Below are 16,329 nucleotides of genomic sequence, written 5' to 3' on the forward strand. Positions count from 1 at the left end.
GGGATATAATCCAGCAGTAAAAAGAAATGAGCAATCAAGTCATGAAAAGACATGAAAGAAACTTAAATGCATATTACTAAGTGAAAGAAGCCAATCTGAGAAGGCTATGTACTGTATGATTTCAACTATATGACATTCTAGAAAAGGCAAAACTATGGGGACAGTAGGAAAAAGAGTGGTTGCCAGGAGTTAGGGGAGAGGGAAGGACGAATCAGAGCTGCACAGAGAATTTTTAGGACAGCGAAACTACTCTGTATGATACTAATGGTAGATACACATCATTACACATTTGTCAAATCCCACAGAATGTACAACAGTAAGAGTGAACCCTAAAATAAACTACGGACTCTGGGGTCATCAATTGTAACAATGTACCAGTCTGTGGTGATGGGGGAAGCCAATGCATGTGTGGGGGAAAGGGGTATATGGGAAATTTCTGTACCTTCTTCTCAATATTGCTGTGAACCTAAAACTGCTCTAAAACATCAAGTCTATGAAAAAAAAAAATCCAGTTTTACAAAACAAGTCATTGAAAGGATAAAAAAATAACAATTTGATGTCTTTAAAATTAAAAAATAATTAATGGATCAAAATAAAATAATAATTGAAATTACTGATAATTTATAAAATATTTCACATTGAAAAATACAAACTGAATAGTGATTAATCTGAAGTTCACCACAGTTATCATACAATCAATCTCTACATCGTGTAATGTTTCTCCTCGGGGGAAAATACAGTATTAAGAAGTTTTGCTACACACAAAAAAATTTAATTTTAATTAAGTAATTACTAAATATTTTACATTAGAATTTGGAAATTAAAAGGTAGGATAACATATAGTTCATAAACACTATTCATACATTTTCTGACAAATTCTCATTAAGAGAAATGATATATATTTTTTTCCATCTGGACATAATGCTTCAATTGTTGCCAATTATTCTCCATAAGAAATGATATGTAAACAATAGGCAAAGAGCACTGGCTTTTTAGTTACAGAAACCAAGGTGGAAATCCTCCTCCACCACTAATTAGATTGTGGAACTTGGACAAATTAACTTTCGTAGGTCTCAATTTCCTTTACAGCAAAATAGGGATAAAAATATTACCTACTTTATGGAATTGTTGTAAGAATTAAATACAAGTGCTCAACCCAGAGACAGGCCATTTAGTAGCGTTCCAAATGTTAACTACGATAATGATGACGTGGACAGTAATGAAGGAGAGGAAGAACATTAATAAAAATAGAGGACATTATATTTGCATCTGCAAATGTCAGGGCAAGACAAAAAAATTATTTGAGAAAGAGATTGCACTGAATTATTTTCAATGATCTATCTTTTGTTCCCTAGAAGGAAGATTGCTGAATTCTACAACGTAGCTACTGCACGGGGGCACCCAGAAATGAATCAAACTGACATAACAGTGTAGAGCAGTAGTTCATCTTCTAACATCTTAAAAGTTTGATAAAACATCCACATATATACCAGATGTATTTCTATATTACAATGTTGAAATTTACTGTAATTTATTTCTTCACAGAAGGTTACGTTGGACATATTAGGAACTATTTATTTCATCCTCTGCTATTTCAAGATAATCTTTAATAGTAAATATAGAAGACTGGCCAAAATCAGTTGAAAGTTTAAACAGTCTTCTCTTTCTTTGGCATATTAAGTCTGTTTCTTTTTGTGATTATTTCCAAAGTATAATTAGTACATCCTACACCTTAATTCCACACTGTTCCTTACGTTGCACTTACTTTGTACCAACAATCCCAACAATTCTATACGTGTTATGTGACCTATTCTGACCATCTGGAGTTAAAACCACTTAACTTTGTTTTGCCAGATGTTAACGTAATATAATAATCAAATTGGAGATCAAGGACTATGCTGAAGTCTCCTAAGAGACAGCCTTCAATGAGAATAGCTCTAATAAAAGAGACACAAACGTTTGCCAAGGTTTTAAGAGATGAATGGGGATCAAAAAATAATTTAACCCTAAACACTCCATAGACAGTTGACTAACCTAACCCCAGAAGTCACACTTAATGAATAGGTCATTTAAGGTAATTTAAATGAAAGAACAACAATCAAGAATGTCAAGCGAGGTGCCCCAGGAATAGTAATTCCTCCTGAAAGGGTATGCTAACTCCTGCAACAAACAACCTTGAAATCTCATTAGTTTTACACACTAAAAGATTGTTGGTAGCTTAAGGCACCGCCCAGTGTAGAGGGTGGAATTGGGGACGGGTCTTGCTCCATACAGGATTCCAGGACCTGGGCTGTCCTGAGCTCTGCAATCTTTTAGGTCCTCATCTTCCTCGCCACTGAACTGTTGAATGGGGAAAGAGAGAGCATATGGCATAGAAATGTTTTATGAGCCAGGCCTACAGTGGTGGACATTACTTATACCTATTGGTCAGAACCCAATTACGTGACCTCCAAACTAACTCTAATAGAAACTGGAGAAACATAGCCTAACTGTGTTTAGAAAGTTTTCACAATTGATAATTAAATGAAATTCAATCCAGTACAGTTCTGGGGGAAAGACTGATGGCTTAGAAAGACTGATGGCAGAGCTAATAGATTCAGAAGTGCATTCCTAAAAATCCAAGAATAATTATATATAGCAAGGAAGACATATAGCAAAAGAACTCAAGCATTTACTTGACATGGGAAGTTTTTTTGCTCAAGTTAGACTTCTTACCAGGAGAGAACCTTCCTAAAGAACAGGAGTTGCACACTACCAAATCTGGTTTCATATTGGGCAAGCTTAAATTGAATTACTAACATGCTTTCTGAACTGGTATTTTGAGATTTATGGCTTTTGGTACTGTCTTATGGCCTCTCACTGAATATTTTCAGAATAAAGCAAGCATAGGAGTTCTTCAAGTATCTTATTTCTCAGATATCAAGGCTGCCTAGCTCACCGGCACACATAAACCATTAGCCCTGTCTGCAGTTGCAACTGCAGTGGGCAAAAACAACCTAGAAAAGCATAACAATATTTAGTGTTAGTATTTGAAGACTATATTCGCCAGCTGCTTATCCAAACGTGTTTATGAAGCTGATAATCTATATGCAAATTAGATGCAGTACAAAAGGCAAGTTGTATAGCAAATGATTCCTCTGTCTTCTTTGTATATCCATTTAATGTAGATTAAAGCACACAGATGAGAGAGGTACTGTTTTCCCCCATTCCCAATATAGAAGACAAAAAAAAGGAAAAAAGGACAGGAATAATTGGGAAAAACAAATATCCTAAGATATATTCCTTTATATTTGTTTTATAAAGCCCCTGCTATGTGCCAAAAGCTAAACTAGAAAAGGTGGTACAAGTTTGATCTTCCTAAAATGAAACAGTTATTGGCATCATCCTCTTCCTTTCACCCCACAAAAAAAAAAAAAAAAAAAGACCATACATATCAAAATAGATTAAAATGGGTAATCACCTTAGATATTGCTGACCTAAAGGTGAACTAGGGAGGAAAAATGCTCAGGAAGATCCTAAAATGGCAACATTTCTCCAAGTGCATCAAGTACTATTATTTCACAGTCATTTCAAACGCTTGTAGGAAAGCAAAATTTTGGTCCTCATCCTAGCATTTAAGTCACTATAATCCAGGAGATTCTTCTTCACGCTAATTTTGAGAACCAGTGTCTTAAGCCTAACATAAATAGCTTTGAAAAAGTTGGGGTCAGTAAAGATGAAAGGCATAGGAAGATAAAAAGGAATTCAGTTATGAATTAATTTCCTAAACTTACAAGATCCTGCTTAGTAATAGTGCCATATATCTCAGGCAATTATATTTGTAATTCCAAATGCTTTTGAGAAATGTTATCTTCAATTGACCATGGATAAAAAGTAAAGCATGATTATGGATCAATTCATCCATTGTGATTAATGTACCAGCATAATATCTAACAATACCATCTATCTACTTTGTTTCCCCGAAAATAAGACATAACCGGAAAAGCATCCCTAGCATGATTTTTCAATGATGACATTCCCTAAACATAAGCCCTAATGTATCTTTTGGAGCAAAAATTAATATAAGACCTGGTCTTATTTTTGAGGAAACACGGTATCTACACACACACACACACACACACACACACACACACACACACACACACACACAATTTTCTCCAGAAGTCAGTAAAATTGCTGTAAGATTGTATGTGCCATAAATGAAACAACAAAATGTTTTTTGGCTAGGTAAAGCAAAACGCTAATTGATGAGGTCAGGGGTTCTCACTGGGGACATATGGGTGGATAACAATCGGTTATCTCCATAACTATGGAGTTCTAATGGAACTTGCTGAGAGGGAGGCCAAGCATGACAGACATCCTGAATGCACACGGCAATCCTGCAAAACAAAACAAAAATGATCCAAATACCACACTACTTTTGAATAACATGGCAAATGGACAAATTTTTTTGTTCATAATTATATATTAAAAATTATTTGTGGGTTCCCAATTGTTTTTCAACAGAATATTCTGACAATGTTCCCAGAAGCCTACAACACAACTCTACTGGCTCTTGTATTACGAGAACTTTCTCTATTCTATCCTCTCTTTCCTTGTGTCTAAGAAATGATATAGTTTCCAAGGTCTTTTAAAGTAACAGAAACTGCATTATGCCTTGATATGTGATGGGGTTTTAAGACAGAAAACATACGTTGTGACATTTCATCATATTCCTGTTGGTATTTTAACCTAGGGAAATTATTTTGGCACCAACTTACAAATAAGATCCAGCTCATATTTGAGAATATAATACTACTTCATTTTCTCCATTTTTAACAGTCTGTTATTTGTCTTGGCATGAGATGTCTCATTTCTGATTTACTACCCTGACTGGGTCCAGAGTGAATGGGAGGGGTTTCAGAGATTTCTTCCACTTTAAGGAGTTTCAGAGATTTCTTCCACTTCTTCCTACCTTAAGGACTCTTTTACCACAGATTACACAGCCAATCTGAGGGGTCTGCCAGCTGCTACATGTATCCATTCCAATTATGCATTTAGGGGCAGGGAAAATGACCACAGAGTGAGTTTGCACACGCAATGTACTCAATTAAACAGATTTGGACCAAAGCTCCATTTACTACCTGGTCTCCATTAAGTTCCCATGCTGACAAAGTGGCTATGACTTCATCTCTATATGCTGGTAGCACTTTCTAATTTAAGATAATTAATTATGAAAGTCCATAAAGTTTTAGAAAGTGCTATTCCACCTCCAGTGAGAACCACTGACCTAATAAATTGATGTTTTTCTTTTGTCCAGCCAAAATACTTTGAGCTTCATATTTACTGTGTACAAGACATAAGAACATTTTATTGACCTCTGTTGGAATTCAAGTATTTTCTGGTAATTAGATTAGACAAGGTCTAATCAAGAATCAACCCAGAAACATGTTTTTCAATTGTGTTTGTTTATTAATTCACATACGGGAAATGTTATGACAAAATTTCTCAATGGTGCCTTCTGAAATATTAATACGACTCCTTAATGTATGTAGTAACAATACACAAATTTTTAAGTGAATAAATTAATGTTAAATTAATGTTATTTTAGTGATCAATATCAGTCAAATACCTTATCCAAAAGCCCTTCAAAAGTATGTACATTGCCTTTCCCAGTAACTAATTATCTGCTAACTGGCTTGAGGTCCCATTGGAGACAGAGTGGATGAATATTTACTATGTATATTGATGAGATGTAATGGGTATTATCTTAAAGATACCAAACCTCTACTGTAATGGATAGGGTTTGGGGACCAGATTCAGAAAGAGTTAAGAGTCACAATTTTCCACTGGCTGGGGTAGCTGACATAAACCTTCTGCTTATTGGTTCACGATTTTTTTTTTCTGGTGACATAAGTCAAAGTTGGCTGTCAATTCAGCTCACCCCTCAGAACTCCCATAGATATTACCACACACCCTTGCTAACCAACACCCCCTGTTGGCTTTGCTGACTATTAAGGTAATGATATCTACATTTAAGAATTAAATGCCACTCACTCCCTGGCTTCTACGATACTGGAATCCTGACATACTCAATGACACTAGGAAGCCCAGTTCACCGGCAACATTTTCAACTGTCCACTAGCCTACAGATAATAGCCTCCACTGAGTTCCACAGGCTCCAGCGGTCCCCTTACTATTGTATTCCTTATTGCCTTTAGGGAAGGAAGTGTTCTGGAAGACCTTCAAGAAAATATGGTTAGTTAATAGGCTTTCTGACGTTATGAAGTACGTGTGTTCCAATACACCCAACTTTCCAAGGTGTTTGACCCCAATGCTCAAAACTTCCCCAAGACAGTCCCAGCATCTCCCCACCTTATTTACTAGAGGCAATCATCATGCCTACACTTTAAAGAGCCATCAGCAACGCCACGGGTACTCTCTAAGACAGGACATACTGAATCACGGGGGAGCCATATCAATGAAGTCTCCCTTGCCCAGTCTTACATTTCATGCCCACTGACCCAACGCTCTCATGACCACTCTGACATGTGCACTACTGATTACTGCCTCTGCACACCTGGCAGGCCCTGTAACTCTCCCAGTGAAGAAGTGACCTCTTCCTACAGCAGAAATTGTGAGCTCCCACCCACACCATGCTGAGACCTGATAGCTCTTACTGATCTGAAGACAATGAGTGCAAGCAGGGGACGCTCCGGCGGAGGACAAACATGTTGTTATGAAACACAACCCTCACGCGAAATCTTCACCTTGTCTCCACGGAAAGGGAAGCTACTCTACTCTAGCAAATGACAGAGGACCACTTCTTCCAGCCTGGAGTGTTCAAGGACATGTAAGAGTCAGGGTTCCAAGGTCATTCATAAGTGTTGCCATTGTAGGCCTCAAAGTCCCACTCCTCATTAGGCAGTGACTCTGGCATGGGCGAAATGTCACAGCTGAGCCTTCCGTTTCCTTTGCAGGCAGCCAACCTTACGATTAAATCCTGCGCATAATTTTCAACATACTCTGCTCTCTGGCTGCAGAAAATGAGGGTCTTTAAATGCTGTCACGAAGGCCTTCTGATGTTCAATAGTGTGCCCCGAGTGGATGGAAGGTTCCTTCTTTAAGGCTTTATGACAGTTAACGAAAACCAGCCAAGCTCACAATGATAATTACCATCTCCCCATAACTTTCAAGTACTAAAGTTGCTGCATAAACCAGCATTTCTCCTTCAACCTATACTTGATCCTATCAAACTCGGTTAATAGTCTCAATAATCATTACACTACAGCACACCAGGATATCACTACCCCCACTTACAATCAGCACTGTGGTGCTTCCCGCCATCTGATAAGCCACCCAATAATAAAATCCTGTACTGCAGGTCTGTTATCTTGAGCCACTTCCAGTAGCATCTGCCTTAGTTGGAATGACCTCAATAGCAGATGCTGAGATAAGCACTCGGATGTGGGTACTTGCCAAGGGCAGTTATCTCGGGAAGTGTGACTGACAAAGTGGGAAATGTAGAACAAATTCCCACTCCTCACTGGTTAAGTGTTAACCACACTGGCATTAACTGTCTTACACTTACTTTCTGGTTGCCCCTGGGTGGAAATGAGTAGCTTCAGAACTAAATGAGGAACAAAGATGCTTATGCTTTATGTGGACTACTGGAAAGGACAATAACTGTCCACTACAGCTTTGGTGGAACCATGAGAGTCAAGGGAGTTGGCAAAATGCATTGTAAGTATCTGCCACAACCTTTTATCAAATAAACTTCTTTCACCTATTTTTATCCTATTCCCTTGATTTCCCATTGAGGGTCATCAGTTTCGAATATAAGAGTTGTTAGAAGGTTAAAAGAAAATAAATACTACTGACCTTCTTTGCTCTATTACTTTGAAAATGAATGTGATTGAGTGACAGACACTTTATTTTACAGAATGCAACTATGTGTTACCTTCACATTGTAAATTTTACAAAAATAGGTTGTTTTCTTTAAAGTCCACATGTTGCTCCTGAAAAGTAAACAATATTAATAGAGAACACCACTTTACTCTCTACATATTTATATTAGAGCTCATATATTCATTAAATTCATTTTTTGTTACCAACTCTGAGTTCCAACTGTGTTTTAGGCCAGGGACAGAATGAGAACTATCATTACCTTGGCAAGATGAATAATTTGGTGCCTCTTTTAAAAGAACATTTTGATCTCATTATCAAAGCTCCACCCACTGTGTCTGCCATTTCTCCCCCAGCCCCAGCTTATACCACAAGAAACACATTCTTAAAATTTTCTCCAATTTTTCCATGAGCAACTGGTGGGGTTTGTGAAAAAGAAAATTCTGAAGAGAGTGTGGACTCCACCATTCCTGTGGCCCAGGAGCTTCACACTCTCCTGACAGTGCGCACTTCAGCATCAATTTATTAACCACCTCAGCTGAATTCTTAAGTTTCCAGGAGGTTTCACTCTAGGTAAGCCAATGGACATGGCCCATCTTCCCTTGAAAGTTCTTGTTTCTCTTTAGCTTTTTGGCCATTTGGTTACCCTGTTACCTCGACTGTCCAATGGCTTCAAGAAAACTCATGAATTTGCAGTTTGCCCAGCTTTTATTTCTTTCATTGTAAAGGTGGGAGTGATGCTCTTTCTAGCTCTCTATGAGGTGTGATCAACAAATACAGTAGATGTTTAAATTTTAAAAAAATTATAGTAAAATACACATTGCCATCAATCTCCCTCAAAGTATTCCTCCTCGCTTCTAACACACTCATCCCATCATTCTTGCCACTTTCTGAAGCAGTTCTGGAAGTCCTCTTTCATGAGTGTCTTTAGTTGCGCTGTCATGGCTGCCTCAATGTCCTGAAATGATTCAAAATGTTTACCTTCCATAGTTATTTTGACTTTGGGGAACAGCCAGAAGTCACACGGTTCCAGACCCAGTGAATAAGGTGGATGAGAACACACCGTAATGTATTTATTTGACAGAAACTGCCATATGAGAAGCGAAGTGTGTCACAGAGCCTTCCCATTGTGATCAATACATAGGGTGAATGCTGCTGCCGAGGGCCACCCAATGGAAAGGCAGGGATCTTCAATATGGGAAGTGATGCATGGAACCTTAGTAACAGTGTGTGGCAAGTTTCAACTTGTTCAGTGCAGTCAGTTGGGTGTGAGCTATGGTTGAGAGAAGGTGTGTTTTGAAGTGTGAATCATCTTCCATCATGAAAATGCTCTGTGTCACACATCACTTCTGGTACGGCAATTTCTGTCAAATAAAAACATTACAGTGTGTCTTCATCCAACTAATTCATGGGATCGGGACCATGTGACTTCTTGCTCTTCCACAAAGTCAAAATAATTCAGGACATCGAGGCAGCCAGGACAGCGCAACTAAAGACACAAAAGAGGACTTCCAGAACTGCTTCAGAAAGTGGCAAGGATGATGGGATAAGTGTGTTCAAAACGAGGGAGATTAATGGCAATGTGCCTTTTACTGTAACACATTTTTTAAATTTAAACATTCACCGTATTATTTGATCACACCTTGTACATCCTTGAGCAAACACTGGAAATGCTGTGACCTTTTTCATTTTTACTTTTTTTTTCTTTACTATTTACTATATTCTCAACCCAGAACAATTTACCTCCTCATTCAAGTTCCAGCTCAAATATCCCCTGCTCAAATTTCCCTTATCCCACCAAGATAAGTTACTCACTCCCTTTTCAGTCCTCTTTTGATATTCTCTTCATTCCATTCCATTAAATAAATTTACTGAACACTGACATTGCGGTACTGATGCAATGGTCCCCAAAGAATTCACTCTAGTAAAGGATCAAGGCAAGTACACAGATAATGCAAGGAAAAAAAATTAACAAATAGGAAGAGAACCAATTTCAGTTTGGGGAGCTTATGAAAAATATGCAAGAATATGTGATGTCCAAATATATACTTAAAGCCAAACAGAAATTATCCTGGGAAGAGGGAAGAGTTGATAAGCATCTCAAATTAGTACATTATTATATATTTTGGCTATGTCTGCACTGCTAGCCTGAAAGGTACTCTAAGCAATAACCATGTGTTATTTATCTTCATTAATAATACCAAGCACTCATTTCATCACTATTTACTGATTTGAATGACTAGCTTTGCTCCTCACAAGAGCATATTTTCCAGTGTAAGCACACCATAGGAAATAACTGCTCTAAGAACCATGGCCTGTCTTTCATTGTCCCACACTCAAAAGCTAACTAAATAAAACAAAAAAGTAATGAATATAATTCTATCCACAGTAACTCTTTACAAATTAGTAGTCAATTTTTCCTCAGCTTATAAAAAGTCATAAATAAGAACTAGGGTGAAATGTACTTTCATCATTCAGAACTATATAATTTATTTTTTGAATATTTCATACACATGCCAAACCCTGCAACTCTGTATATCTAACCTTACAAGCCCATGAGTCAATGAATTAAAATACTGCTCTCTCTCATCTGGAGAAAAAAAAATATGTTACTAAGCTACGACACCACATAAGAGATAATTATTATGGATGGCTATATCATTTATGCAGAAATGCAGTACAAATTTAAAATGTCAGTGTTAATAATCATGATGGAATCTCAGAACAAAAATAAAACATCTGTTGCTTGTGTCCAGGAACTGCTACATAACTCATAGGAAAACAAGGAACAGTGCAAAATAAAAATGTAGGGCTCTTGTTAAAAATTTATCAAGAATTTCAAGATGGCGACAGTAGAGCATTAAACCCATTATGATGCCCTTCTAAGCATGAGGTCCTGTGCAAATGTACAAGTCACATGCCCAAGAAGTTGGCCCTGCTTAGGACAACCAGTATATAGTGATGTGAAATACTAGAGGCATCCTTCTGTCTTAGAGCAAAGGACTCTGATTTAATTGTGTTGGTGTTGAGACCAAAACAGGTTCCCTTAATACCGTGTTTCCCCAAAAATAAAACCTACCCAGACAATCAGCTCTAATGCATCTTTTGGAGCAAAAGTTAATATAAGACCCAGTCTTATTTTACTGTAATTTATTATTTAAGACCCAGTCTTATACAATTATATAAGACTGGGTATAATATAATATCATACCAGGTCTTACATTAACTTTTGCTCCAAAAGATGCATTAGAGCTGATTGTCCAGCTAGGTCTTATTGTCGGAGAAACAGGGTAGGAATTTCCCAATAATCTTATGTTTTGATCTCATTTTTAAGTTTAGAGACTATGGAGAAGGAATAAAAACTGGTTCTGCTCACCTTCTCGGAACTTGAAAACCTATGATACCTCAGGCAAAGATATGAATGAACATCGAACTTAAAATGTTTAGGATAATTCTATAGCAACAAATATATTTATTCTAAATAAAAACAAAATGATCATTTTCCATTGTTAACAGACTTCCGTGGATGTAATTTTTTATATAATTATAGTTTTGGAGAATACTTTATTAATTTTTATAAATATAATTATTATAGTTGGCATTTATGGTTTGTGTCAAATATAGTATATTTATATATAATATAAACATAAGTGCTTGCATATATGTACAATTCAAAACTATAAAAGCACTTTTAATAATGTATGGTGTAATCAAATAAGAGAAAAGAAAAAATTAAATAACATTAAACTACTGCTTCTTAAAGTTACTTTGGGGGGGATAAATCTTGAGAATAATAACTAAATTATAAAAAGACAAAAACCACTCATAAAACTACTGAGAATACAGTAAAATAAAAGTAGGCTCATGTGTACTGACTAACAGAGAAAAAGAAGATGCATATAAGAAACGACTTGAAACTCTTAAAGGACTACAAATATCAGAAATAATAATGAAAGATTCAAAAGAAAGAAAGGCATAAAAACATTGAATTTGGAAAAAATTCTTTAACAAGATAAGGAGGAAAATTATAAAGATAACAATGCAGATTTGATGTGTAACGTTTTCCAGAAAAAATAAGAATATTTCTTTTTTTAGAGAGATAGAAAAGACAAACATATTCTATGGGCTCTGTTTTACAGCTTCCACAAAACTGTCATTTTAAAAGGCTTAATTTTTTATGAGAATTGATAGAATGCAAGCAAACATAGTTTACCAAACTACAGGTTGCTTAACTAGCACAACACTAAACATAAAAGGGAAAACCTACAAAAATTAGTTGTACAGCACAAATTCAATCCATGTAAGTTCTAAAAGGTTGTTTTTACTTACAGTTGGCATTGATCACCTTTTATTCCTTTAGTTGTGCAGAAACATTTTCCTGTGTGCATATGACAAATATTTGCATGTCCACTGCATGTACAAGCTGTAAGTCAAAACCAAAATTATATTGAATATTCTCCGTCACAAACACGTACCTTGCATTTCTGGGAAGATTTTATTATCTTATTTTTAAACCAAGTATTTTCCACTTGCCATCCAAATGCTAGGGTTGCTATGTGTTATTTTGAATTAAAGGGAAGTAACTTATTTAAAAATTTTGTGGAACACTTTAAAGTCCTTGAGGTATTCTTAAGTCTGGTATGGATCTGAGAATTTTTCCCATTCTCCTTTGGGCTTCTTTCCACTTCTAATTTGGACATCTACTTAATGAAATGATTCCCAAAGAGGACAAGAGCTTTGGAGTCAAACAGTTTAGCTTCAAAATGTACATCTATAAACACTAGATATATGACCTTAGGCAATTTATTTAACCTCTCTAGGCTAGTTCTTCATCTGCAAAAGGGCAATAATAATATTTAACTCTCAGGATTTATGTGAGAATTAAATGAGATAATGTATTTTAAAATACCTAACCCATATCGAGCACTTAATAAATTCAGGTATTACTTCTAGCACTATTCCGACAGCCAACAATAATAAAAACATAGTGTAAAAAAATGCATGTCTGTTTATTTGCTCCCAAAATCGTTCTTTTAAGCTTCTGAGATCGTTTTCAGTTTTGTTTTCCAGACTATTAACTGAAACACGACATAGTATAATAGTTACACACGGTCGATTTGGTTCCCAGGAACTGGCCTTGTTTTCTTACTTTGAATTCCTTGTTAAATAGCATTCCAATCATTTAGGACACAAACCTCACACATTATTGTGACCAACAGACAATCAACTGGTTGGTTCTAGTTCTTTTTTCTTTTTTAATTTTTATTAAATTTATTGGGGTCATATTGATTAGTCACATTATATAGATTTCAAGTGTAAAATTCTACAATCATCCATACGTCACGTTGTGTGTTTACCACCCAGAGTCAATTCTCCTTCTACCACCATGTATTTGACCCCCTTCACCCTTTTCTACATGCACGATCTCTCTTGTGTCTGTCCCCTCCTTTTCATTATGACAGCCATCATTCAAGCACGGTCATTCACGTGTTCTCACTGACACCAGTACAATCACACGTCTGATCTTCCCACATTCAGTGTTTCTAGGCTACAACTCCTTCTCCAGTCCAGAGACATATTCTAAAGAGACATGGCTGACCATGTCACTAGCCCTTTTAAAAACTTTTAAGGAGAACAATTGTGTTCCTGCACACCACAAGCTAGTTAAACCATGCTATCGAGAAAAATGAAATAATGTGATTTTTTCCTGATTACATACACATATAAAAATAAGCCAATGAGCCATTGATTTTAATCAAAATATAAAATATTCTAGAACTCTACGCTCCTTGCTAAATGTTTATGACTATTTGCTTTGAAAAAATAATTAATGTAAAGTAAATACACATACTCCTAAACATGCATAAAAAATAAGCTGGTATTAGGTAGATTGTTAAGGACCTGTTTGGTTTTTGTCCTAGAAGAAATTTCCACATAAAAGTGTAAATTTCTCTTCATAAGGAATGTTTAAATAAATCAGCATAATTTTCTTTTAGGTTTATAGAATTAGCTATGGAAACACAAAATGTGAGAAATACAGAAATGAATGAAAATGTACAGAAATGCAAGAAATAAAGGAAAGTACCATCGAGTAATAAAGGGACATTAAGATACTCGTATACTGACACCATATAACTTCATAAACAGGAAATGAATATACCATAATATCTTTTAATATTAACTTGCAGAGTTTCATATTAGTACTGTCTTACATTCAGAACTTCACTAAAAATGATGTTCATTAATATTTTAAAACTTGGATGAACCTTTCATTTATCCTTTAAGGCAGAACTGGATAAAAGTTAACACTTGCACAGTTTCTTAAAAGAATTATCATTTTATAGTAGCTTTAATAATTTCTGAGACCAAAAAATTGTGTTAAAATACCTTTTAATGTAAGCTCATTTTGAAAGTATTCCCTTGTGGTGCTATACTTCAGGCTAAAATGGCACAAATGTATTTTAAATTCAATTGTTTAAAATTTATACTTCATGAGTGTTCAAATTATTCTGTGGCTGTCAGCATTTGAGGTTATCTTTCTATGCTGAATAAGCACCTATGAAATCTTCATACAGTAGCTGTTGTTTGGCAAATTTTATATGATGATGATGATGATTTTATAGCCGAGACATACACGAGAGGGACATTATGTTATCACATGATATTTCTGTCCCCGATAATAAAAGTTGCAATGTCAAGTTATAACCAAAACTAAACAACAAGAATAGAAAAAAAAAAAAAATGATGCTATAAGGGTTATTCGACACTAACCAAATGAGTTGAAGTCAAAGTTTAGTTTAAGTTAAGATGGAAGGTAGAACTTTGTGCCAATTAAACATAGGAAGGATGATGTTAAGGAGTAGGTTTAAGGAAGGGGCGAAAGGCAGCCAACACAGTTGCCCAGTACTCAAAGGTTCAGTGACTATGTGTCTAGCAGTTTCATGAGACCCAGCCCACATGTCTTTTAAAAGACGTCTAACAGGAAAAGCAGGATGTGTCTTCTACTACCTCCACTCAAAGGTCACCCTGAAACACCTGACTTAGTTCAGTGCCAAATAGTTTGCGTAGTCTCAGTTCTTCTTGCTCTTGTAATTCCTTCTAGTATGAGAACCAAAAGGATGAAAAGATCTTGAGAAACTGGAGTAAAGAAAATTTAGGGTAACAGCATCTGAGAGGAACACTTCACCAAGGAAACAAAGGATTTCAAAAAATTAGTATAGTGAGAGGACAAACTAGCTAAAAATATTGTAGAAGCTAGGCAATGAAGCTTTTTTTTTTAAATTATGTACTTGAAATAGGCAGCTCTACGTAATTTAAAAAGGCTTTCTTGGTTTCAATGTGATTAAATTTATATAAAAATGCTCTTCTGAACAGAATCTTTGATCAAAGCATAATTTCCTGGCTATATCATATACTAAATATCTACATATAATTATTCATTTAGTGGCTTCTCTTTGGAATACTTAAGATCTCAGGTTGGCTTTTCTCTGACACAAAGGATAATAATGTATACTCAGAAAATGCAAATTATTAATTTTGTTCTGTCAAAACAACTAATAAAACCAAGATTTCCGTGTCAAGTGATTTTCATTTATCTGCATCTTTAGATTATTCAGGTCAATGCTCCCAGTTTGAGAGAATTAAACTTCGTATTTTTATATTAAGAAATGCTCAAATTCATTTGGTTATAAACTTTCTGCTTCTATGAACAATCTGCAATATGTGAGAAGAGTTTAAAATGAAAAAAAACCTCCCATCCTAGCAGAGAGAAAGTTCATTATTCTCCCTATTGACTACTCTCTAGTCTCAGGGAATATTTGTGTCCATGCCGAGTGTATTTGTTAAAGTATCAAATATTCTATAAAAGTTGCTATGGACAGATATTCTTAATATGCTAAAAAGAAAAACATAAATTTTGCTGATAAGAAACAAAGGTAAAAACACAGAACTGTCACTATGCTGAAAGAACTCTTTTTTTTCCTAACTGGAAAATAATGAGTTTCTTTGTCACTATTAAACATACCTCTATCTATGTATATATTTATACAGCTATATAGAGAGAACATATATAGATATATATAGAGAGAATATCTACATATATAGATAGAATATCTACATAGACATATAGATAGATATATAATATAAGGTAAGTATGATATATAGAAATATCAGATGATTATACTACTCAAGAACCAAAAGAAAGAACAAAATGAACTAAAAAAAATAAATTAATAAATATAGACTTTAATAAATATAAACTTTACTAAAATCAAGTATGAATAAACTGTTAAAATATTAAGAATTTATTCATAATTACAATTAAACACCTTGTAATTAAACAAGAAGAGTAAGAACTAGATGAAGAAAACTATTACTCATACAAGACTGCAGTTTTTAAAATGTCTGTTTATCCCATTATTTAGAGAGGTTTTTTCCTATAGTATG

The 16,329-nt window shown here is 35.3% G+C and overlaps 1 protein-coding gene across 3 annotated transcripts in view; it reads right to left on the bottom strand.

Moving 5' to 3' along the window:
• The window catches only part of ATRNL1 (attractin like 1), a 565,586-nt gene that overhangs the window by 395,366 nt on the left and 153,891 nt on the right, over window positions 1–16,329 (bottom strand). For all 3 annotated transcript variants that reach the window (XM_019725236.3, XM_088791845.1, XM_074338995.2), the window contains exon 20: window positions 12,214–12,307. In XM_019725236.3, the coding sequence (XP_019580795.3) occupies window positions 12,214–12,307 (94 nt within the window). The remainder of the gene's footprint in view (window positions 1–12,213; window positions 12,308–16,329) is intronic.

This window comes from Rhinolophus sinicus, chromosome 15, assembly GCF_057876585.1.
Source record: "Rhinolophus sinicus isolate RSI-liver-muscle chromosome 15, RSI-T2T, whole genome shotgun sequence".
In the NCBI taxonomy this organism is placed as follows: Eukaryota; Metazoa; Chordata; class Mammalia; order Chiroptera; family Rhinolophidae; genus Rhinolophus; species Rhinolophus sinicus.